Consider the following 23,133-nt stretch of genomic DNA (forward strand, 5'->3'; position numbering starts at 1 on the left):
GCCCACTTGATTGCTAAGAGTTCCCTGTTACCGATGGCATAATTGTTCTCAGCAGATGAGTTTCTTAGAAAAATAAGCACATGGTTGCCATTTACCAGGAGACGCACCCTGCGACAATACAGCCCCCACATCAGATGCATTGACCTCAACGATAAAAGGCTGAGAGACGTCAGACTGTATAAGAATAGGCATAGAAAAAACAACACCTCTACAAAGTATCAAATGCCTCCCTGGCGTGACTGGACCACTTGTCCGTCCCCTTCCTTGTCCTATCCGTAAGAGGTTTGGCTACTACCGAAAAGTTTTTAATAAACTTACAGTAGTAGTTGGCGAAACATAAAAACTGTTATAATGTCTTCAAATCCTCAGGACGATGCCAATACCGACCGGACTTTTGCCGGATCCATGCAAAAACTGGTGGATGACAACACATATCCTAGGAACAGGATCTCCTCAACCGAGAACATACACGTCTCAAGTTTGACATATAAATTATTGTTTCGGAGTATATGTAAGACCTGCCGGACATGTACCTGGTGTGACTCAAGTGCAGGCGAATAAATTATGTCATCCAGATAGATCACCACGAATCTGTCTACCAGGTGACTAAAGATGTAATTTAGAAAGTGCTGAAAGACGGCGGGCGCGTTCGACAAGCCAAAAGGATCACCAGGTTCTCAGTGTACTTCAGGGGTATTGAAAGCTGTTTTCCACTCATCCCCCCCTCTTTATTTCGGATGAGATTATACGCTCCTGAGGTCCAGTTTTGAGAATCATTTTGTTTCTACAATCTGATTAAAGAGGTCTGGGATGAGTGGGAACGAATACGGATCATGGACAGTGATCATATTGAGTTCACGGAAATCCAGGCATGGGCTTAACCCCTCATTCTTTTTCTTTATAAAAAAGAACCACACGGCAATGGAAGATGAGGATGGTCTGATATGACCCTTTGCCATGCTTTCCGCGATGTAGTCCTACATGGCCTGTCATTCTGGACCAGCTTAGCAGAAGGAACAAGATTAATTGTGCAATCATTAGGATGACGAGGAGGAAGTTCTTGGCACCCCAGCTCAGAGAACACCATCAAAATCTGATAGGTATTTCGGCACAGACTAGGTATCTAGCAAGCCAGGTACCCAAGGAGTGTTCTTGACAATACTCACTCCACTTTACCACCTCCCAAGTCTGCCAATCTACCACAGGATTGTGCAGAGCGAGCTAAGGAAGTCCCAGAACCACACGTGAGGGCAGACCCTCTAGCACATAACAGTCTAGCACCTCAGTGTACATGGCCCCCACCTGAAGATGTAAGTCTCGGACGAATTAAGTAAAATACCCCGGTCTCAAGGGAGCGGAGTCAATGGAGATTATAGGTCTGGACAGTGTATGTGGAATGAGGCCTTGGATCTGGATGAACCTAGTGTCGATCAAGTTAAACCTCGTCCCAATGTCTAGAAATGCAGACACATCCACCTTAATTTGACCCAGGTGAATTTCTGCTTGTAGAAAAAATTGTGTCCTACCCACATAGATTATGGATTTATCCGGGTTGCAAACCTCCCCTCAACCTGAGCCATCTAGGTTTCCAGCGGCTGTTTTACTGAGTTTGGGGAGAACATGTACCCATGAAATGGCCCTTTTTTTACCACAGAAACACATTCCCCCTTTTCCCCGAACAGACAAGTTTTCCAGAGCAAGCTGCCGCACCCACCTGCTTGGGTCCCTCAGATGACTCAGTCCCGATCTCCCTTGACCCTGGATCTCCCTATGTCTCTGGTGAAGACGGCTATCAACCCGGAACGCCTTAGACCTGGCCGCCTCAAGGGAGACTGGAGTCTCATACAGGGCTAAGGCATCCTTCACCCCTATTGTAAGCCCCTCACAGGACTGGCTATGGAGTAGTCAATCCTCGTAGTGTTCTGCTCCATCTCCTCCCCCCGCCGTGTCTCCGTGCCACCTCATCCCCCCAGTGTCTCAGGTTCACCTCCGGTGTCTATGCTCTAGCCCCCCAATACACTGTTTCTGCTCCACCTCCACACCTCCGTCTGGTGTCTACGCTCCCCTATAACTCCTATTCACCTCTCCCTCCTGCCCGGTCTATGCTCATCCCTCCCCACCTGCCCGATGCCCATGCTCCACCCACCCCATCTGTTGTCCATGCTCCACTTTTTCTCCCACCCGGTGTCCACACTGCATCCTCCCCCTCCAATCGTGTCCACGCTCCACACTCTCCCTCCAGAGTCCACGATTCACTCTCCCCCGCCCGGTGTCCACGTTCCACCCCCACACCCCTGCTCAGTGCCCATGCTCCACCCCTGCTCAGTGTCCACACTCCACCCCATTGTCCAAGCTCCACCCCTCTCTTTTCCGGTGTCACTATGTATCAGTTTGACCTGGAATGTTCCTTTAAATGAAAACCATCCAGTACTTTCCGACATCTAGATGACGCATTGTCGTTTTCTCGCTGCAGTGGAGCGACATTTATATAAAAGAGTGATGACTGATGGACGTCGGCTCCAGGGTCAGAAACCGAACTCTCCATATTTCATAGCGGCCATCAGAGGATTTGCTCTATTGATTTGATGCTTCAGCTAAACGGCTTCACAAATTGTCTCGGAACCTCGAGCGACAAATTTTTTACAGCCGCAAATACAGAAGTGACGGCAAAAGAAGGACAACGCCTCTCCTGCACCCCGACACCTGGGTGGATCAGTGGGGTAACCAACATCTTTTACCTCTTCAGAGATTTCCTGTTGTCAGAGAACACGATGGGTCGTCATGGGGCCACAAGAAACTCAGACGTCCGATGGTCCCACAGGAGGCTTTGAGTAAAGTCAGTGTGTACGGAGGTCCTAGGTGAAGTTCTCCAGCCACCTCCACAACACTCCAACATGTATAGAAACTGACACACAAGATACAAGACCCATCTTTGTCCACTAATCTATACACAACGCACTGCCATAATCAAACCGGAGGAAGAGTAGAGGTCAGACGTCCAGTACTCCATACACAACGCACCTCCATCTCACATCTTCAATCTTTAGCGCAAATCACATCCATCATCTTTAAACTCCACGTCGGGGTTGTACTGCTCAGTTCTCTATTTAAAACTCATATGATTATGCTCCACTCACCCCCAGAGCTGCACTCAGAAGTCTGCTGTTTTCTGTGACCAAAGCTGCAGTGCATTGTGGGAGACTATCAGATTGCTTGCAGCCTGGTCCTGGGTACAGACACGTGAGGTCTCCGTGTGCTCCCGTATACTTCTGTACATAGAGCGTCTGACGCAGCAGCTAGGACTATACCCATAGTTATATGAAGTAGAACAGCAGTTATCACAGCCTCCATCATGTGCTGACCGGGACACAGGGACCCCATCAATGAAGACGCAGATCAGCCGCACCCAAAATGAAGGCTCCACATTCAATAATATGAACATTATCCAGGCTTCATCCAGCATACTACACAAAATTCTAAGGAAACTACAACTCCCAGCATGTCCTAAATTTCTATATAGGAAAAAACGGTCATTATGTACCGGTAATAGGATTTTACGGTGTCCATGACAGCACCCACCGAGAGAGGGGATCTGCCCACCATCAGGACCCTACAGATTTAACAGGGGCGGTCCCCCTCGTCTCCGCAGTTGTGTTTCAGAGTACGAGAGGAACCGTCAGGGCAGCATAAAATCATGGGCACAAGGGGGCATTCTTTGCGTCTGGAGGAGAGAAGGTTTTTCCACCAACATAGAAGAGGATTCTTTACTGTTAGGGCAGTGAGAATCTGGAATTGCTTGCCTGAGGAGGTGGTGATGGCGAACTCAGTCGAGGGGTTCAAGAGAGGCCTGGATGTCTTCCTGGAGCAGAACAATATTGTATCATACAATTATTAGGTTCTGTAGAAGGACGTAGATCTGGGGATTTATTATGATGGAATACAGGCTGAACTGGATGGACAAATGGTTTTTTCGGTCTTACTAACTATGTTACTATGGTCTTAAGGTACCTTCACACATAACGATATTGTTAACGATATCGTTGCTTTTTGTGACGTAGCAACGATATCGTTCAGGAAATCGTTATGTGTGACAGCGACCAACGATCAGGCCCCTGCTGGGAGATCGTTGGTCGCTGAAGAAAGTCCAGAACTTTATTTGGTCGCTGGGCTCCTGCTGACATCGCTGGATCGGCGTGTGTGACACCGATCCAGCGTTGTCTTCACTGGTAACCAGGGTAAACATCGAGTAACTAAGCGCAGGGCCGCGCTTAGTAACCCGATGTTTACCCTGGTTACCATCCTAAAAGTAAAAAAACAAACACTACATACTTACCTACAGCCGTCTGTCCTCCAGCGCTGCGCTCTGCACTCCTCCTGCTCTGGCTGTGAGCGTCGGTCAGCCGGAAAGCAGAGCGGTGACGTCACCGCTCTGCTTTCCGGCCGCTGTGCTCACACAGTCAGTACAGGAGGAGTGCAGAGCACAGCGCTGGAGGACAGACGGCTGTAGGTAAGTATGTAGTGTTTGTTTTTTTTTACTTTTAGGATGGTAACCAGGGTAAACATCGGGTTACTAAGCGCGGCCCTGCGCTTAGTTACCCGATGTTTACCCTGGTTACCGGCATCGTTGGTCGCTGGAGAGCGGTCTGTGTGACAGCTCTCCAGCGACCAAACAGCGACGCTGCAGCGATCCGGATCGTTGTCGGAATCGCTGCAGCGTCGCTTAATGTGAAGGGGCCTTTAGTTATACTACAAAATACTGTCACCTCTAGAGAGTGAAAACTTTTATAGCACACTTCCCATAGAGTGTTGGAAAAACCCATAGTGAATAAATATGGGAGGGAAACATGCGGGTGCTATCGTGGACTCCGTAAAATCCTATTACCGGTACGTAACGACCGGTTTTCCTTTAGCCACGACAACACCCACCGAGAGACTTTCAGAGACCATCATTTGGGAGGGACCATAACACCAAGTACTGATCGCCCGAATTCTAAACTGGATGAGGATGACAGATTAAGACGGTAGTGTCTATAAAAGGTGGAAGGTGATGACGCCTTACAAATCAAGTCAATGGAGACGTCCTCCTGTTCTGCCCATGAAGACGCCATGACTCGTGCAGAGTGCGCCCTCACTTCCTCTCCTGGAGATTCTCCTTTGACCAAATACGCCAAGCAGATCGCCTCCTTTATCCAGCGTGCGATGGTGTTCTTTGTGACACCGAACCCCTTTCTACAACCCTGAAAGGAGACAAGCAGCGCCCTACTCGGTCTCCAAGTCTGAGTCCTTTCCAAATACTCCAACACTGCTCTTTTTACATCTAGAGTATGGAATATTTCCTCCTCTACCGTAGTGGGATTATCATAGTAGGACGGTAGATATATCTCCTGGCGCCTACGAAATTTAGAAGCAACTTTAGGCAAACAGGCTGGACCTATATAGTGCACCTAGTGCGGACACCAGTACCCTAAGGGTATTATCAGATAACCCCAATTCTCGGCCCTTCTGCAAAAATTCCAAAATTGCCGGAATGGGAACCTGATCTGACAGATGCTGAGTGAAATAATAATTTTTTTTTTACCAGGTTTTAAAATAAATTTCAGTGGTAGCCTGTTTTCGACTCAGTGATGTAGATATGAGTCTCTGAAAACCCTCTACGCATCAGCAGCTCCCTCTCAAATTCCACGCCGCCAAGTGGAGACCCTCCATCTGAGGATGACGGAATGGGCCTTGAGAGAGAAGCCCCAGGATCACTGGTAGCACCCAAGGGTCTGTCACCGACATCACCTTTAGCCAGGAATACCAAGGCCTCCGGGACCAGAAGGGGGCAATTAATATCACTGTCAATTTCTCCTCCCTGATTTTCCTGAGTACTATAGGAATCAGACAGATCGGGGGAAACTCTTAGGCCAGAGTATAATCCCACTGGACCCGCAGAGAGTCTACTATATCTGGCTGGTCAGATGCTCACCTCGTGACCTGTCTGTTGTCTCTCGTGGCAATAAGATCTATCTCCGGGAGGCCCCATAAGTGTACATATCTGCCTGAACACCCGTCTGTTTAGAGCCCATTCTCCCTGGCGTAAGTAATGATGACTTAGATAGTCCACCTGTACATTGTGTCCTCTGATGTGTAGTGCTGACAGAGAGAGGAGGTGATTCTCTGCTAATATTAGTATATTGCTTGCAGTGGACATCAGTAGTGGCGGTTTTGTTCCCCCTTGATGGATTAAATAGGCCACCACTATAGTATTGTCTGTATGAACCCATACATGTGAATTCTTCAGAGACGGCAGGAGCTCTACAAGTGCATACTTCACCGCACTGAGTTCTTTCAGGTTCGAGGAGTACTCTCGCTCCTTGCTCGACCACCTCCCCTGGGCTATACTGTGTTCCATGTGGGCTCCCCACCCCAGGGGGCTGGCATCCGTCATAACTATATTGTCGGGTAATATCCCCCATGGCACACCTTTGGATAAATGTATCAGTTCCAACCACCAGGATAGGCTGTTGACCATGGTGACCGACAACCGCAATTTCCCTCCAAGGTGGCCCTGCAGTCTGCTCTCAGCAGACACACTGCTTCTCTTAGTGATAATTCCGGATTGTCCACCACTTTTTCTGAATTTCCGGATGATACCTGTCTTTTTGTCCTCTGGGAGAAAACAATGCTGAGCTACTGAGCCCAGGAGGATGCCAAGGAATTTGACAGGTAGAGTAAACTAGTCTCGACTTCTTCAGGTTGACTAGCCAACCTAGATCCTGTAGGGATACTATATTGTTCAGACGAGTTGTTCACTGAACAGCCGACCCCTCCACAATCAGGAAATCTAGATATGGTATGACTAATGTGTCTTCTGCGATCACTTTGGTAAATACCCGCGGTGCAATGGAGAGACCAAATGGTATGGCGGCAAACTGGAAATGCCTGACGTGATCGCCCAGTTGTACCACCACTGAGGTATTGCTGGTGGTCCAGCAATACCGGTAGATGGTAGTAGGAATCTTTTAGGTCCAGGACCATCAGGAAACACCTGGAAAATAGAGGTTTGGCTGCAGATCTAATGGATTCCATTTTAAAGGTATGACACTGCAGAGAGTACTTAGCTTCCGTAAATTTATAATGGTTCTGAAAGTACCATCTGGCTTGGAAATCAGGAATAGAGGGGAATAAAACCCCCTCCCTTCCTGACCCCTAGGGACCTCAACCAGGACCCGTTTTTCTTTTAGTTGCTGAATCTCCATTTCCAGGGCCCCCTGTTGGTCAGGGGAGTTCAAGGTTGTTAATAGGAAGGAATCTGGTGGGATTATCAAACTCCAATATCAGTCCAGAAGATATTATGCTGAGGATCCAGGAGCTAGATGTTATACAGCACCATTGATTATAAAAGTATACTAATCTACCGTCCCCCAGAAGATCAGTGCTAACGATAGTCACGCCTGTGGTTGGCAGATGAGGCTGCGCCGAAGTAGGCACCTTTCTGTTTCGGTTCCGCCGGCTCCCAGTCACGGTCACTATACCTCTTCCAGAATGAAGACCCCTTCCTAAAGGTGTTCCTAAAAGTAGGTGTAAACATTTTAGGTAACCCTTTTTTTCTGTCAGATGCTTTTGAAAGGATTTCATCAAGCACGGGGCCAAACAGGTACTCACCCCGGCACGGTCTGGCACATAAATTTGCCTCTGCTTGAGCATCCCCCTTCCAGCCGTTTAGCCAGAGTGCTTGTCGGGCAGCATTCTACAGACCAGCAGCCCTGGCGGCTAACCATAAGGAATCAACTGACGCATCTGCCAGGTAAGCCGCTCCTTCACGGATCTGTGAGGATTCCAGTAACCTGTATGGGTACACCCACCCGTATCTGATCTTTCAGCTGGTCCAACCATACTAACATGGATCTGGCCGTGCAGGTGCTTGCAATTACTGGCTTGACTGCTCCACACTTGCTTTAGGAACATGTCTGCCTTCCTATCAGACAGATCCTTCAAATGACCACTGTCCTCTAGAGGCAATGCTGACATCTTAGATGCGGAAGCCACAGCTGCATCTACTTTGGGGATCTTTACCCACTCTGTCAGCACCTTGTCTTCAAACGGGTATCTCCGTTTAGAGGAAGAGGGCAAGAAACCCAGAATATCCTGCCTATCCCACTCCCTCTTTACCAGCTCCTTCACTGACTCATTTCCTGGGAAGGCCTTACGACTCTTGACATAAACCTGAAAACATCAGGTCTTGAGTAGATCTGGGTTCTTAACTGTGTGCAATCCCCATGGTGGCTCAAACTGATCTCACCAAGGCATCTATATTTTCCACTGGAAGGCAAGGCCTTCCTTCTTCATCCGATGAGGGGAATTCTGAGGATCCAGACTGCTGTTTCCCCTAGACAGACTAGGCTCTGGACTAGACTTGATAATATTAGCCTTCTTTTTACGGGTCTTCCCCCTAAGGGAGCTCTTAACTTGCTCTCTGATGTTCTTAGCTCTGCTGCATGCACTGGGGCCTCCTACTCCAGGGTCTGGCATACACACACCTGACGTAGCCTCTTAATACACTGTTCAAAAACAATAAAGTGAACACAAACAACAGAATATAACTCCAAATAAATCAAACTTCTGTCAAATCAAACTGTCCACTTAGGAAGCAACACTGTTTGACAATCAATTTCACATGCTGTTGTGCAAATGGAATAGACAAGATGGAAGTTATTGGCGATCATCAAGGCACACAATAAAGGAGTGGTTCTGCAGTTGTGGACCACATCTCAGTAGCAATGCTTTCTGGCTGATGTTTTGGTCACTTGAATGTTGGTTGTGCTTTCACACATGGTAGCATGAGACGGAACTCTACAACCCACACAAGTGGCTCAGGTAGTGCAGCTCATCCAGGATGGCACATCAATGCGAGCTGTGGCAAGGTTTGCTGTGTCTGACAAAGTAGTGTCCAAAGGGTGGAGGCACTACCATGGAGACAGGCCAGTACACCAAGAGACGTGGAGGGGGCCATAGGAGGGCAACAACCCAGCAAAAGGACCGCTACCTCAGCCTTTGTGCAAGGAGGAATAGAAGGAGCACTGCCAGAGCCCTGCAAAATGACCTCCAGCAGGCCACAAATGTGCATGTGTCTGCACAAACGGTTAGAAACTGACTCCATGAGGATGGGCTGAGTTCCCGACTTCCACAGATGGGAGTTGTGCTCACAGCCCAACACCGTGCAGGATGCTTGGCATTTGCCACAGAACACAAGGATTAGCAAATTCGCCACTGGTGCCCTTCACAGATGAAAGCAGGTTCACACTGAGCACATGTGACAGAGTCTGGAGACGCCATGGAGAGCGATCTGCTGCCTGCAACATCCTTCAGCATGACCTGTTTGGCAGTGGGTCAGTAATGATGTGGGTGGCATTTCTTTGGAGGGTCGCACAGCCCTCCATGTGCTCGCCAGAGGTAGCCTGACTGCCATTAGGTATCGAGATGAAATCCTCAGACCCTTGTGAAATCATGTCTCGCACCATCCACCAACGTCACGGTGCACCACAGACTGTCCAAGAGTTGGCGGATGCTTTAGTCCAGGTCTGGGAGAACCCTCAGGAGACCATTTGCCGCCTCATCAGGAGCATGCCCAGGCATTGTAGGGAGGTCATACAGGCACCTGGAGGCCATACACACAACTGAGCATCATTTCCTAGTCTTGAGGCATTTCCACTGAAGTTGCATCAGCCTGTAACTTCATACCCCCAGACCTCTATGGGATATTAGTTGTGATTTATTGTTCTCAACACATTCCACTATATAATGAATAAAGATTTACAACTGGAATATTTCATTCAGTGATATCTAGGATGTGGGATTTTAGTGTTCCTTTTTTTTGGAGCAGTGCATTTTTCTAACATTTTCTAATTATTTTGGTTCCTGCATCATCAAAACTATTACAAGTCCTCTGCACGGAGGGAGGAGCGCGGAGCAGCACAAGTAACTCCACCTGCAGGTCACATGACATGGATAATGGGAGGGAAAAAAGTAACAACCCTCCTCTGCATTCTCAGTGATGTCACCGCTGATCTCCGGTGATGGATAGGAGACATTCTCAGTGATGTCACCGCTGATCTCCGGTGATGGATAGGAGGCACTCTCAGTGATGTCACCGCTGATCTCCGGTGATGGATAGGAGGCACTCTCAGTGATGTCACCGCTGATCTCCGGTGATGGATAGGAGACATTCTCAGTGATGTCACCGCTGATCTCTGGTGATGGATAGGAGGCATTCTCAGTGATGTCACCGCTGATCTCTAGTGATGGATAGGAGGCATTCTCAGTGATGTCACCGCTGATCTCTGGTGATGGATAGGAGACATTCTCAGTGATGTCACCGCTGATCTCTGGTGATGGATAGGAGGCATTCTCAGTGATGTCACCTCTGATGTCTGGTGATGGATAGGAGACATTCTCAGTGATGTCACCGCTGATCTCTAGTGATGGATAGGAGACATTCTCAGTGATGTCACCTCTGATCTCTGGTGATGGATAGGAGGCATTCTCAGTGATGTCACCGCTGATCTCTGGTGATGGATAGGAGACATTCTCAGTGATGACACCTCTGATCTCTGGTGATGGATAGGAGACATTCTCAGTGATGTCACCGCAGATCTCTGGTGATGGATAGGAGGCATTCTCAGTGATGTCACCGCTGATCTCTGGTGATGGATAGGAGGCATTATCAGTGATGTCACCGCTGATCTCTGGTGATGGATAGGAGGCATTCTCAGTGATGTCACCGCTGATCTCTGGTGATGGATAGGAGACATTCTCAGTGATGTCACCGCTGATCTCTAGTGATGGATAGGAGGCATTCTCAGTGATGTCACCTCTGATCTCTAGTGATGGATAGGAGGCATTCTCAGTGATGTCACCTCTGATCTCTGGTGATGGATAGGAGACATTCTCAGTGATGTCACCTCTGATCTCTGGTGATGGATAGGAGACATTCTCAGTGATGTCACCTCTGATCTCTGGTGATGGATAGGAGACATTCTCAGTGATGTCACCTCTGATCTCTGGTGATGGATAGGAGGCATTCTCAGTGATGTCACCTCTGATCTCTAGTGATGGATAGGAGACATTCTCAGTGATGTCACCTCTGATCTCTAGTGATGGATAGGAGACATTCTCAGTGATGTCACCGCTGATCTCTGGTGATGGATAGGAGACATTCTCAGTGATGTCACCACTGATCTCTGGTGATGGATAGGAGACATTCTCAGTGATGTCACCTCTGATCTCTAGTGATGGATAGGAGGCATTCTCAGTGATGTCACCTCTGATCTCTGGTGATGGATAGGAGGCATTCTCAGTGATGTCACCGCTGATCTCTAGTGATGGATAGGAGGCATTCTCAGTGATGTCACCGCTGATCTCTGGTGATGGATAGGAGACATTCTCAGTGATGTCACCGCTGATCTCTGGTGATGGATAGGAGGCATTCTCAGTGATGTCACCACTGATCTCTGGTGATGGATAGGAGGCATTCTCAGTGATGTCACCGCTGATCTCTGGTGATGGATAGGAGGCATTCTCAGTGATGTCACTGCTGATCTCTAGTGATGGATAGGAGATATTCTCAGTGATGTCACATCTGATCTCTGGTGATGGATAGGAGACATTCTCAGTGATGTCACCTCTGATCTCTGGTGATGGATAGGAGGCATTCTCAGTGATGTCACCTCTGATCTCTGGTGATGGATAGGAGACATTCTCAGTGATGTCACCGCTGATCTCTGGTGATGAATAGGAGACATTCTCAGTGATGTCACCGCTGACCTCTGGTGATGGATAGGAGACATTCTCAGTGATGTCACCGCTGATCTCTGGTGATGGATAGGAGGCATTCTCAGTGATGTCACCTCTGATCTCTGGTGATGGATAGGAGGCATTCTCAGTGATGTCACCTCTGATGTCTGGTGATGGATAGGAGACATTCTCAGTGATGTCACCTCTGATCTCTGGTGATGGATAGGAGGCATTCTCAGTGATGTCACCTCTGATCTCTAGTAATTAATAGGAGGCATTCTCAGTGATGTCACCGCTGATCTCTGGTGATGGATAGGAGGCATTCTCAGTGATGTCACCGCTGATCTCTGGTGACGGATAGGAGGCATTCTCAGTGATGTCACCTCTGATCTCCGGTGACGGATAGGAGACATTCTCAGTGATGTCACCTCTGATCTCTGGTGTTAGATAGGAGGCATTCTCCGTGATGTCACCGCTGATCTCCGGTGACGGATAGGAGACATTCTCAGTGATGTCACCGCTGATCTCTAGTGATGGATAGGAGGCATTCTCAGTGATGTCACCGCTGATCTCTGGTGATGGATAGGAGGCATTCTCAGTGATGTCACCGCTGATCTCTGGTGATGGAAAAGAGGCATTCTCAGTGATGTCACCGCTGATCTCCGGTGACGGATAGGAGACATTCTCAGTGATGTCACCGCTGATCTCTAGTGATGGATAGGAGGCATTCTCAGTGATGTCACCTCTGATGTCTGGTGATGGATAGGAGGCATTCTCAGTGATGTCACCGCTGATCTCTGGTGATGGATAGGAGGCATTCTCAGTGATGTCACCGCTGATCTCTGGTGATGGATAGGAGACATTCTCAGTGATGTCACCGCTGATCTCTGGTGATGGATAGGAGACATTCTCAGTGATGTCACCGCTGATCTCTGGTGATGGATAGGAGACATTCTCAGTGATGTCACCGCTGATCTCTGGTGATGGATAGGAGGCATTCTCAGTGATGTCACCGCTGATCTCTGGTGATGGATAGGAGGCATTCTCAGTGATGTCACCGCTGATCTCCGGTGATGGTTAGGAGGCATTCTCAGTGATGTCACCGCTGATCTCCGGTGACGGATAGGAGACATTCTCAGTGATGTCACCGCTGATCTCCGGTGACGGATAGGAGACATTCTCAGTGATGTCACCGCTGATCTCTAGTGATGGATAGGAGACATTCTCAGTGATGTCACCTCTGATCTCTGGTGACGGATAGGAGGCATTCTCAGTGATGTCACCGCTGATCTCTGGTGACGGATAGGAGGCATTCTCAGTGATGTCACCTCTGATCTCTGGTGACGCATAGGAGGCATTCTCAGTGATGTCACCTCTGATCTCTGGTGACGGATAGGAGGCATTCTCAGTGATGTCACCGCTGATCTCTGGTGACGGATAGGAGGCATTCTCAGTGATGTCACCGCTGATCTCTGGTGATGGATAGGAGACATTCTCAGTGATGTCACCTCTGATCTCTGGTGATGGATAGGAGGCATTCCCAGTGATGTCACCTCTGATCTCTGGTGATGGATAGGAGGCATTCTCAGTGATGTCACCGCTGATCTCTGGTGATGGATAGGAGACATTCTCAGTGATGTCACCGCTGATCTCTGGTGATGGATAGGAGGCATTCTCAGTGATGTCACCGCTGATCTCTGGTGATGGATAGGAGACATTCTCAGTGATGTCACCGCTGATCTCTGGTGATGGATAGGAGACATTCTCAGTGATGTCACCTCTGATCTCTGGTGATGGATAGGAGACATTCTCAGTGATGTCACCTCTGATCTCTGGTGATGGATAGGAGACATTCTCAGTGATGTCACCGCTGATCTCTGGTGATGGATAGGAGGCATTCTCAGTGATGTCACCGCTGATCTCTGGTGATGGATAGGAGGCATTCTCAGTGATGTCACCGCTGATCTCTGGTGATGGATAGGAGGCATTCTCAGTGATGTCACCGCTGATCTCTGGTGATGGATAGGAGGCATTCTCAGTGATGTCACCTCTGATCTCTGGTGATGGATAGGAGACATTCTCAGTGATGTCACCGCTGATCTGCAGTGATGGATAGGAGACATTCTCAGTGATGTCACCGCTGATCTCTGGTGATGGATAGGAGGCATTCTCAGTGATGTCACCTCTGATCTCCGGTGATGGATAGGAGACATTCTCAGTGATGTCACCGCTGATCTCTGGTGACGGATAGGAGGCATTCTCAGTGATGTCACCTCTGATCTCTGGTGATGGATAGGAGGCATTCTCAGTGATGTCACCGCTGATCTCTGGTGATGGATAGGAGGCATTCTCAGTGATGTCACCTCTGATCTCCGGTGATGGATAGGAGACATTCTCAGTGATGTCACCGCTGATCTCTGGTGACGGATAGGAGGCATTCTCAGTGATGTCACCGCTGATCTCTGGTGATGGATAGGAGACATTCTCAGTGATGTCACCGCTGATCTCTGAGGATATTTACTCTAGAAGCTCAGTCTGTCTATTTCGGATATGAGAGCTTTGACATTTCGCAGTAAATATTTCTCTACCAGAAATAATGCAGGTGTCAAGTTTTCTATTTTATTAATCTCCCATGATGCAACAGTCCAACCACCGTTTTGCATTTTAATTTCTGGATGGAAATCCGTATCATGCACCGCATGAACCTGACAAGAGTCTGCTGTGGGAGGGGAAATTAAAAGTGGGCAAAGTTTGAGAAGTTTTTGCTCCAGCAGACAGTGAGCACCGAGTATAGAGGGTGCACAGACTTTCCCCAAATCTGTCCCATGCAGAGTAGGCATGCTGCTCCCCACGCACAGTGGTGTCCGCACTGCAGGAATCGCGTCCGTTCCATCTCATTATCTAATCGCAAACATAAATATTTACATGAACTAAAATCTCTGGATGCAAAATGTCATCATCTCCCGGCAGCCGCACAGACGCTGGAGCCGACCCAAACGTTCACTGGTCCCTGCGCCAAGACCCTCAAGGCTTCTTCATCTTCTTCACGGACGAGGAACTCGAGGCCGATTCTCTCCTCTTCCGCTGTGAACACAAAGGAGAAAAACAGAAGAAAACTTATCAGAATGTACAAACCCGACGTCCTCCGCCCCGGACACATGACACCGGGGGGGCAACATGATGGATAAAAGATCGGCTGCAGGAGTGAAGACCCCACTCCCTTATAACTCAGGGCTAAAACAAGATCCTGGCGAAATCCCAATCTCATTAATCACAGAGTCCCGCTACCTACATATATGCTCATCCTGCACATCCTGGTGCATGAACAGAATGTGAGAACAGCTGTAAAGACCAAAGCAAAGAGGTGACGGAGAAACAAAAAAACTCTGATATAAATTCAGGACTGAGAATTGGGATTTCCATGTACATCTCATCGAAAGAGTAATGGCTGATAACAGGGAGTAATAGATTGTAGGCTCCTGTCCTACAGTCACCTCCGCCAGTAATGGCTGATAACAGGGAGTAATAGATTGTAGTCTCCTGTCCTACAGTCACCTCCCCCAGTAATGGCTGATAACAGGGAGTAATAGATTGTAGGCTCCTCCCCCAGTAATGGCTGATAACAGGGAGTAATAGATTGTAGGCTCCTGTCCTACAGTCACCTCCCCCAGTAATGGCTGATAACAGGGAGTAATAGATTGTAGGCTCCTGTCCTACAGTCACCTCCGCCAGTAATGGCTGATAACAGGGAGTAATAGATTGTGGTCTCCTGTCCTACAGTCACCTCCGCCAGTAATGGCCTATAACCGGGAGTAATAGATAGTAGTCTCCTGTCCTACAGTCACCTCCGCCAGTAATGGCTGATAACAGGGAGTAATAGATTGTGGTCTCCTGTCCTACAGTCTCCTCCCCCAGTAATGGCTGATAACAGGGAGTAATAGATTGTAGTGTCCTGTCCTACAGTCTCCTCCCCCAGTAATGGCTGATAACAGGGAGTAATAGATTGTAGTCTCCTCCCCCAGTAATGGCTGATAACAGGGAGTAATAGATTGTAGTCTCCTCCCCCAGTAATGGCTGATAACAGGGAGTAATAGATTGTAGTCTCCTCCCCAGTAATGGCTGATAACAGGGAGTAATAGATTGTAGTCTCCTCCCCAGTAATGGCTGATAACAGGGAGTAATAGATTGTAGTCTCCTCCCCAGTAATGGCTGATAACAGGGAGTAATAGATTGTAGTCTCCTCCCCCAGTAGTGGCTGATAACAGGGAGTAATAGATTGTGGTCTCCTGTCCTACAGTCTCCTCCCCAGTAATGGCTGATAACAGGGAGTAATAGATTGTAGTCTCCTCCCCCAGTAATGACTGATAACAGGGAGTAATAGATTGTAGTCTCCTCCCCCAGTAATGGCTGATAACAGGGAGTAATAGATTGTAGTCTCCTCCCCCAGTAATGGCTGATAACAGGGAGTAATAGATTGCAGTCTCCTCCCCCAGTAGTGGCTGATAACAGGGAGTAATAGATTGTAGTCTCCTCCCCCAGTAATGGCTGATAACAGGGAGTAATAGATTGTAGGCTCCTCCCCCAGTAATGGCTGATAACAGGGAGTAATAGATTGTAGTCTCCTCCCCCCAGTAATGGTTGATAACAGGGAGTAATAGATTGTAGTCTCCTCCCCCAGAAATGGCTGATAACAGGGAGTAATAGATTGCAGTCTCCTCCCCAGTAATGGTTGATAACAGGGAGTAATAGACTGTAGTCTCCCCCCAGTAATGGTTGATACCAAGGAGTAATAGATTGTAGTCTCCTCCCCAGTAATGGCTGATAACAGGGAGTAATAGATTGTAGTCTCCTCCCCCAGTAATGGCTGATAACAGGGAGTAATAGATTGTAGTCTCCTCCCCAGTAATGGCTGATAACAGGGAGTAATAGATTGTAGTCTCCTCCCCAGTAATGGCTGATAACAGGGAGTAATAGATTGTAGTCTCCTCCCCCAGTAGTGGCTGATAACAGGGAGTAATAGATTGTGGTCTCCTGTCCTACAGTCTCCTCCCCAGTAATGGCTGATAACAGGGAGTAATAGATTGTAGTCTCCTCCCCCAGTAATGACTGATAACAGGGAGTAATAGATTGTAGTCTCCTCCCCCAGTAATGGCTGATAACAGGGAGTAATAGATTGTAGTCTCCTCCCCAGTAATGGCTGATAACAGGGAGTAATAGATTGTAGTCTCCTCCCCAGTAATGGCTGATAACAGGGAGTAATAGATTGTAGTCTCCTCCCCCAGTAGTGGCTGATAACAGGGAGTAATAGATTGTGGTCTCCTGTCCTACAGTCTCCTCCCCCAGTAATGGCTGATAACAGGGAGTAATAGATTGTAGTCTCCTCCCCAGTAATGGCTGATAACAGGGAGTAATAGATTGTAGTCTCCTCCCCCAGTAATGACTGATAACAGGGAGTAATAGATTGTAGCCACCTCCACCTTATAATGGCTGATAACAGGGAGTAATAGATTGTAGTCTCCTCCCCCAGTAATGGCTGATAACAGGGAGTAATAGATTGTAGTCTCCTCCCCCAGTAATGACTGATAACAGGGAGTAATAGATTGTAGTCTCCTCCCCCAGTAATGGCTGATAACAGGGAGTAATAGATTGTAGTCTCCTCCCCAGTAATGGCTGATAACAGGGAGTAATAGATTGTAGTCTCCTCCCCAGTAATGGCTGATAACAGGGAGTAATAGATTGTAGTCTCCTCCCCCAGTAGTGGCTGATAACAGGGAGTAATAGATTGTAGTCTCCTCCCCCAGTAATGGCTGATAACAGGGAGTAATAGATTGTAGGCTCCTCCCCCAGTAATGGCTGATAACAGGGAGTAATAGATTGTAGTCTCCTCCCCAGTAATGGCTGATAACAGGGAGTAATAGATTGTAGTCTCCTCCCCAGTAATGGCTGATAACAGGGAGTAATAGATTGTAGTCTCCTCCCCCAGTAATGGCTGATAACAGGGAGTAATAGATTGCAGTCTCCTCCCCCAGTAGTGGCTGATAACAGGGAGTAATAGATTGTAGTCTCCTCCCCCAGTAATGGCTGATAACAGGGAGTAATAGATTGTAGGCTCCTCCCCCAGTAATGGCTGATAACAGGGAGTAATAGATTGTAGTCTCCCCCCAGTAATGGTTGATAACAGGGAGTAATAGATTGTAGTCTCCTCCCCCCAGTAATGGTTGATAACAGGGAGTAATAGATTGTAGTCTCCTCCCCCAGAAATGGCTGATAACAGGGAGTAATAGATTGCAGTCTCCTCCCCAGTAATGGCTGATAACAGGGAGTAATAGACTGTAGTCTCCTCCCCAGTAATGGCTGATAACAGGGAGTAATAGATTGTAGTCTCCTCCCCAGTAATGGTTGATAACAGGGAGTAATAGACTGTAGTCTCCCCCCAGTAATGGTTGATAACAGGGAGTAATAGATTGTAGTCTCCTCCCCCAGTAATGGCTGATAACAGGGAGTAATAGATTGCAGTCTCCTCCCCCAGTAATGGCTGATAACAGGGAGTAATAGATTGTAGTCTCCTCCCCCAGTAATGGCTGATAACAGGGAGTAATAGATTGTAGGCTCCTCCCCCAGTAATGGCTGATAACAGGGAGTAATAGATTGTAAATAACAAAAGACTGACTGCGCCTGTTCACACCAGTTTTCTGTTTGGAAGCGACACAGCAGCTAACGACAAAGCGATCTCCTGTTGCTGGGGACCTATGCTAACATGTTAGAGGCAACATCCAGAGAAGAGGAGGCGGCGCAGGTAAAGGCGCCATCCAGAGACAAGGGGACGCAGGTAGAGGAACCGTCCACAGATAAGGAGACGCAGGTAGAGGAGCCGTCCACAGATAAGGAGACGCAGGTAGAGGAACCGTCCACAGATAAGGGGACGCAGGTAGAGGAACCGTCCACAGATAAGGAGACGCAGGTAGAGGAACCGTCCACAGATAAGGAGACGCAGGTAGAGGAACCGTCCACAGATAAGGAGACGCAGGTAGAGGAACCGTCCACAGATAAGGAGACGCAGGTAGAGGAACCGTCCACAGATAAGGAGACAGAGGTAGAGGAACCGTCCACAGATAAGGGGACGCAGGTAGAGGAACCGTCCACAGATAAGGAGACGCAGGTAGAGGAGCCGTCCACAGATAAGGAGACGCAGGTAGAGGAGCCGTCCACAGATAAGGGGACGCAGGTAGAGGAACCGTCCACAGATAAGGAGACGCAGGTAGAGGAACCGTCCACAGATAAGGAGACGCAGGTAGAGGAACCGTCCACAGATAAGGAGACGCAGGTAGAGGAACCGTCCACAGATAAGGAGACGCAGGTAGAGGAACCGTCCACAGATAAGGAGACGCAGGTAGAGGAACCGTCCACAGATAAGGAGACGCAGGTAGAGGAGCCGTCCACAGATAAGGAGACGCAGGTAGAGGAACCGTCCACAGATAAGGAGACGCAGGTAGAGGAACCGTCCACAGATAAGGAGACGCAGGTAGAGGAACCGTCCACAGATAAGGAGACGCAGGTAGAGGAACCGTCCACAGATAAGGAGACGCAGGTAGAGGAACCGTCCACAGATAAGAGGACGCAGGTAGAGGAACCGTCCACAGATAAGGGGACGCAGGTAGAGGAACCGTCCACAGATAAGGAGACGCAGGTAGAGGAACCGTCCACAGATAAGGAGACGCAGGTAGAGGAACCGTCCACAGATAAGGAGACGCAGGTAGAGGAGCCGTCCACAGATAAGGGGACGCAGGTAGAGGAGCCGTCCACAGATAAGGAGACGCAGGTAGAGGAGCCGTCCACAGATAAGGAGACGCAGGTAGAGGAACCGTCCACAGATAAGGAGACGCAGGTAGAGGAGCCGTCCACAGATAAGGGGACGCAGGTAGAGGAGCCATCCACAGATAAGGGGACGCAGGTAGAGGAGCCGTCCACAGATAAGGAGACGCAGGTAGAGGAGCCGTCCACAGATAAGGGGACGCAGGTAGAGGAGCCGTCCACAGATAAGGGGACGCAGGTAAAGGCGACATCCACAGATAAGGGGACGCAGGTAAAGGCGACATCCACAGATAAGGGGACGCAGGTAGAGTCGTCGTCCACAGATAAGGGGACGCAGGTAGAGGAACCGTCCACAGATAAGGAGACGCAGGTAGAGGAACCGTCCACAGATAAGGAGACGCAGGTAGAGGAACCGTCCACAGATAAGGAGACGCAGGTAGAGGAGTCGTCCACAGATAAGGAGACGCAGGTAGAGGAACCGTCCACAGATAAGGAGACGCAGGTAGAGGAACCGTCCACAGATAAGGAGACGCAGGTAGAGGAGTCGTCCACAGATAAGGAGACGCAGGTAGAGGAACCGTCCACAGATAAGGAGACGCAGGTAGAGGAACCGTCCACAGATAAGGGGACGCAGGTAGAGGAACCGTCCACAGATAAGGGGACGCAGGTAGAGGAACCGTCCACAGATAAGGAGACGCAGGTAGAGGAGCCGTCCACAGATAAGGAGACGCAGGTAGAGGAACCGTCCACAGATAAGAGGACGCAGGTAGAGGAGCCGTCCACAGATAAGGAGACGCAGGTAGAGGAGCCGTCCACAGATAAGGAGACGCAGGAAGAGGAGCCGTCCACAGATAAGGGGACGCAGGTAGAGGAGCCGTCCACAGATAAGGGGACGCAGGTAGAGGAGCCGTCCACAGATAAGGGGACGCAGGTAGAGGAGCCGTCCACAGATAAGGGGACGCAGGTAGAGGAGCCGTCCACAGATAAGGGGACGCAGGTAGAGGAGCCGTCCACAGATAAGGGGACGCAGGTAGAGGAGCCGTCCACAGATAAGAGGACGCAGGTAGAGGAGTCGTCCACAGATAAGGGGACGCAGGTAGAGGAACCGTCCACAGATAAGGGGACGCAGGTAGAGGAGCCGTCCACAGATAAGGGGACGCAGGTAGAGGAGCCGTCCACAGATAAGGGGACGCAGGTAGAGGAACCGTCCACAGATAAGGAGACGCAGGTAGAGGAGTTGTCCACAGATAAGGAGACGCAGGTAGAGGAACCGTCCACAGATAAGGGGACGCAGGTAGAGGAGCCGTCCACAGATAAGGGGACGCAGGTAGAGGAGTCGTCCACAGATAAGGAGACGTACTGTAGGTAGAGGAGTCGTCCACAGATAAGGGGACGCAGGTAGAGGAGCCGTCCACAGATAAGGGGACGCAGGTAGAGGAGCCGTCCACAGATAAGAGGACGCAGGTAGAGGAACCGTCCACAGATAAGGGGACGCAGGTAGAGGAGCCGTCCACAGATAAGGGGACGCAGGTAGAGGAGTCGTCCACAGATAAGGAGACGTACTGTAGGTAGAGGAGTCGTCCACAGATAAGGGGACGCAGGTAGAGGAACAGTCCAGAGACGAGGGGGCACATACAGAAAATGCCGTCATACGTTTGACAGCGATTTTCCCCAACATTCTGTAATTCTTACCGGACAATTCCAGCAGCGTTGTTCAGCGCAGTGATGAGAGGACAATTCGGTTGCATCGAGTGAGGGTCTCCCCTCTTTCTATTCACACCCTTTACCTCCGTCTGGAACAGAAGACGATTGATCTCAACAATGAAACTTCAGCTCAGAAAACACAGAGCTGGTGGGATAGCGGCACAGAAAGCTGAAGAGTCTTAATTCCGACTCTCAGACGTGGACTTCACAGAGCGGGGGTCTTCTGCATTTGCCCATTAGTGGGCCGACTTCTGAGAGTGGGAACAAAGGCCTGCAGTGTGAGGCATTCTGGGACAGACAACTCATTAGGGACAGAACTGGAGTGAGTTTATCAAATCAAACGCCGTTATAATCTGGAGTAACCGGACCAAGTGCAGCACGGAAGTAAACTCGGCACAAGAGACCCTCAGCCTCCCCCAGAGGGGGCTCAGAAAACCCATCAGGGCCAGTAAATGCCTTATCTCAATTCAATTCAAGACCATAAGCAATGAATCATGGGAAGGAAACCGATGCCTCAAGCCCAAAAGCAAATCTCATCTGTACAAAAGTAGCAAAATGAAAAGTTGGGGACAAAGATCAAGACGGGCATTAACGAAGGCTACAGTGATGTGGGTGGGGTGGGATCACATCCCGGCGATTATACAAAAATTATAGGAAGAAGCATAACTCTATCCAACAATCCAAAGATTCTTCTATCCCCTTCCAGGCTCCACACGTCACACAGACTCCTCCCGCCAGGCTCCTCCGCCCTCTTCCCTCCTCATGTCCTACTCCCGCCAGGCTCCTATGTGATCCTCCCGCCAGGCTCCTCCATCCTCATGTCCTCCTCCAGCCAGGCTCCTCTGTCCTCCTCCCGCCAGGCTCCTCAATTCTCACATCCTCCTCCCTCTTCGTGTCCTGCTTCCACAAGGCTCCTCCGTCCTACTCCAGCCCTATGCCTCCATCCTCCTCCATCCTCATGTCTTACTCCCACCAGGCTCCTCCGACCTCCTCTCACCAGGCTCCTCCATACTCCTTATGTCCTACTCCCGCCAGGCTCCCCTGTCCTCCTCATGTCATACTCCCGCCAGGCTCCTCCATCCTCCTCATGTCCTACTCCCGCCAGGCTCCTCCATCCTCCTCATGTCCTACTCCCACCAGGCTCCCCTGTCCTCCTCATGTCATACTCCCGCCAGGCTCCTCTGTCCTCCTCATGCTCTACTCCTGCCAGGCTCCTCCTGCCTCCTCATGTCCTACTCCCGCCAGGCTACTCCGTCCTCCTCATGTCCTACTCCCGCCAGGCTACTCCGTCCTCCTCATGTCCTACTCCCGCCAGGCTCCTCCTGCCTCCTCATGTCCTACTCCCGCCAGGCTCCTCCTGCCTCCTCATGTCCTACTCCCGCCAGGCTCCTATGTGATCCTCCCGCCAGGCTCCTCCATCCTCATGTCCTCCTCCAGCCAGGCTCCTCTGTCCTCCTCCCGCCAGGCTCCTCAATTCTCACATCCTCCTCCCTCTTCGTGTCCTGCTTCCACAAGGCTCCTCCGTCCTACTCCAGCCCTATGCCTCCATCCTCCTCCATCCTCATGTCTTACTCCCACCAGGCTCCTCCGTCCTCCTCTCACCAGGCTCCTCCATACTCCTTATGTCCTACTCCCGCCAGGCTCCCCTGTCCTCCTCATGTCATACTCCCGCCAGGCTCCTCCATCCTCCTCATGTCCTACTCCCGCCAGGCTCCTCCATCCTCCTCATGTCCTACTCCCACCAGGCTCCCCTGTCCTCCTCATGTCATACTCCCGCCAGGCTCCTCTGTCCTCCTCATGCTCTACTCCTGCCAGGCTCCTCCTGCCTCCTCATGTCCTACT

At 49.7% G+C, this 23,133-nt stretch overlaps 1 protein-coding gene across 4 annotated transcripts in view; it reads right to left on the minus strand.

Annotated features, from left to right (window-relative positions):
* Positions 1 to 14,372: 14,372 nt before the first annotated feature.
* The window catches only part of DMAP1 (DNA methyltransferase 1 associated protein 1), an 85,734-nt gene continuing 76,973 nt past the window's right edge, over positions 14,373 to 23,133 (minus strand). For 2 of the 4 annotated variants that reach the window (XM_069735847.1, XM_069735845.1), the window contains 2 exons: positions 21,280 to 21,380; positions 14,373 to 14,859 (listed from right to left, as the gene is read on the minus strand). In XM_069735847.1, the coding sequence (XP_069591948.1) occupies positions 14,820 to 14,859; positions 21,280 to 21,380 (141 nt within the window). In that variant the 3' untranslated portion in view covers positions 14,373 to 14,819. The remainder of the gene's footprint in view (positions 14,860 to 21,279; positions 21,381 to 23,133) is intronic. The other 2 variants (XM_069735848.1, XM_069735846.1) reach the window with 1 other exon arrangement.

Source organism: Ranitomeya imitator, chromosome 8 (assembly GCF_032444005.1).
Source record: "Ranitomeya imitator isolate aRanImi1 chromosome 8, aRanImi1.pri, whole genome shotgun sequence".
NCBI classification, from domain to species: domain Eukaryota; kingdom Metazoa; phylum Chordata; class Amphibia; order Anura; family Dendrobatidae; genus Ranitomeya; species Ranitomeya imitator.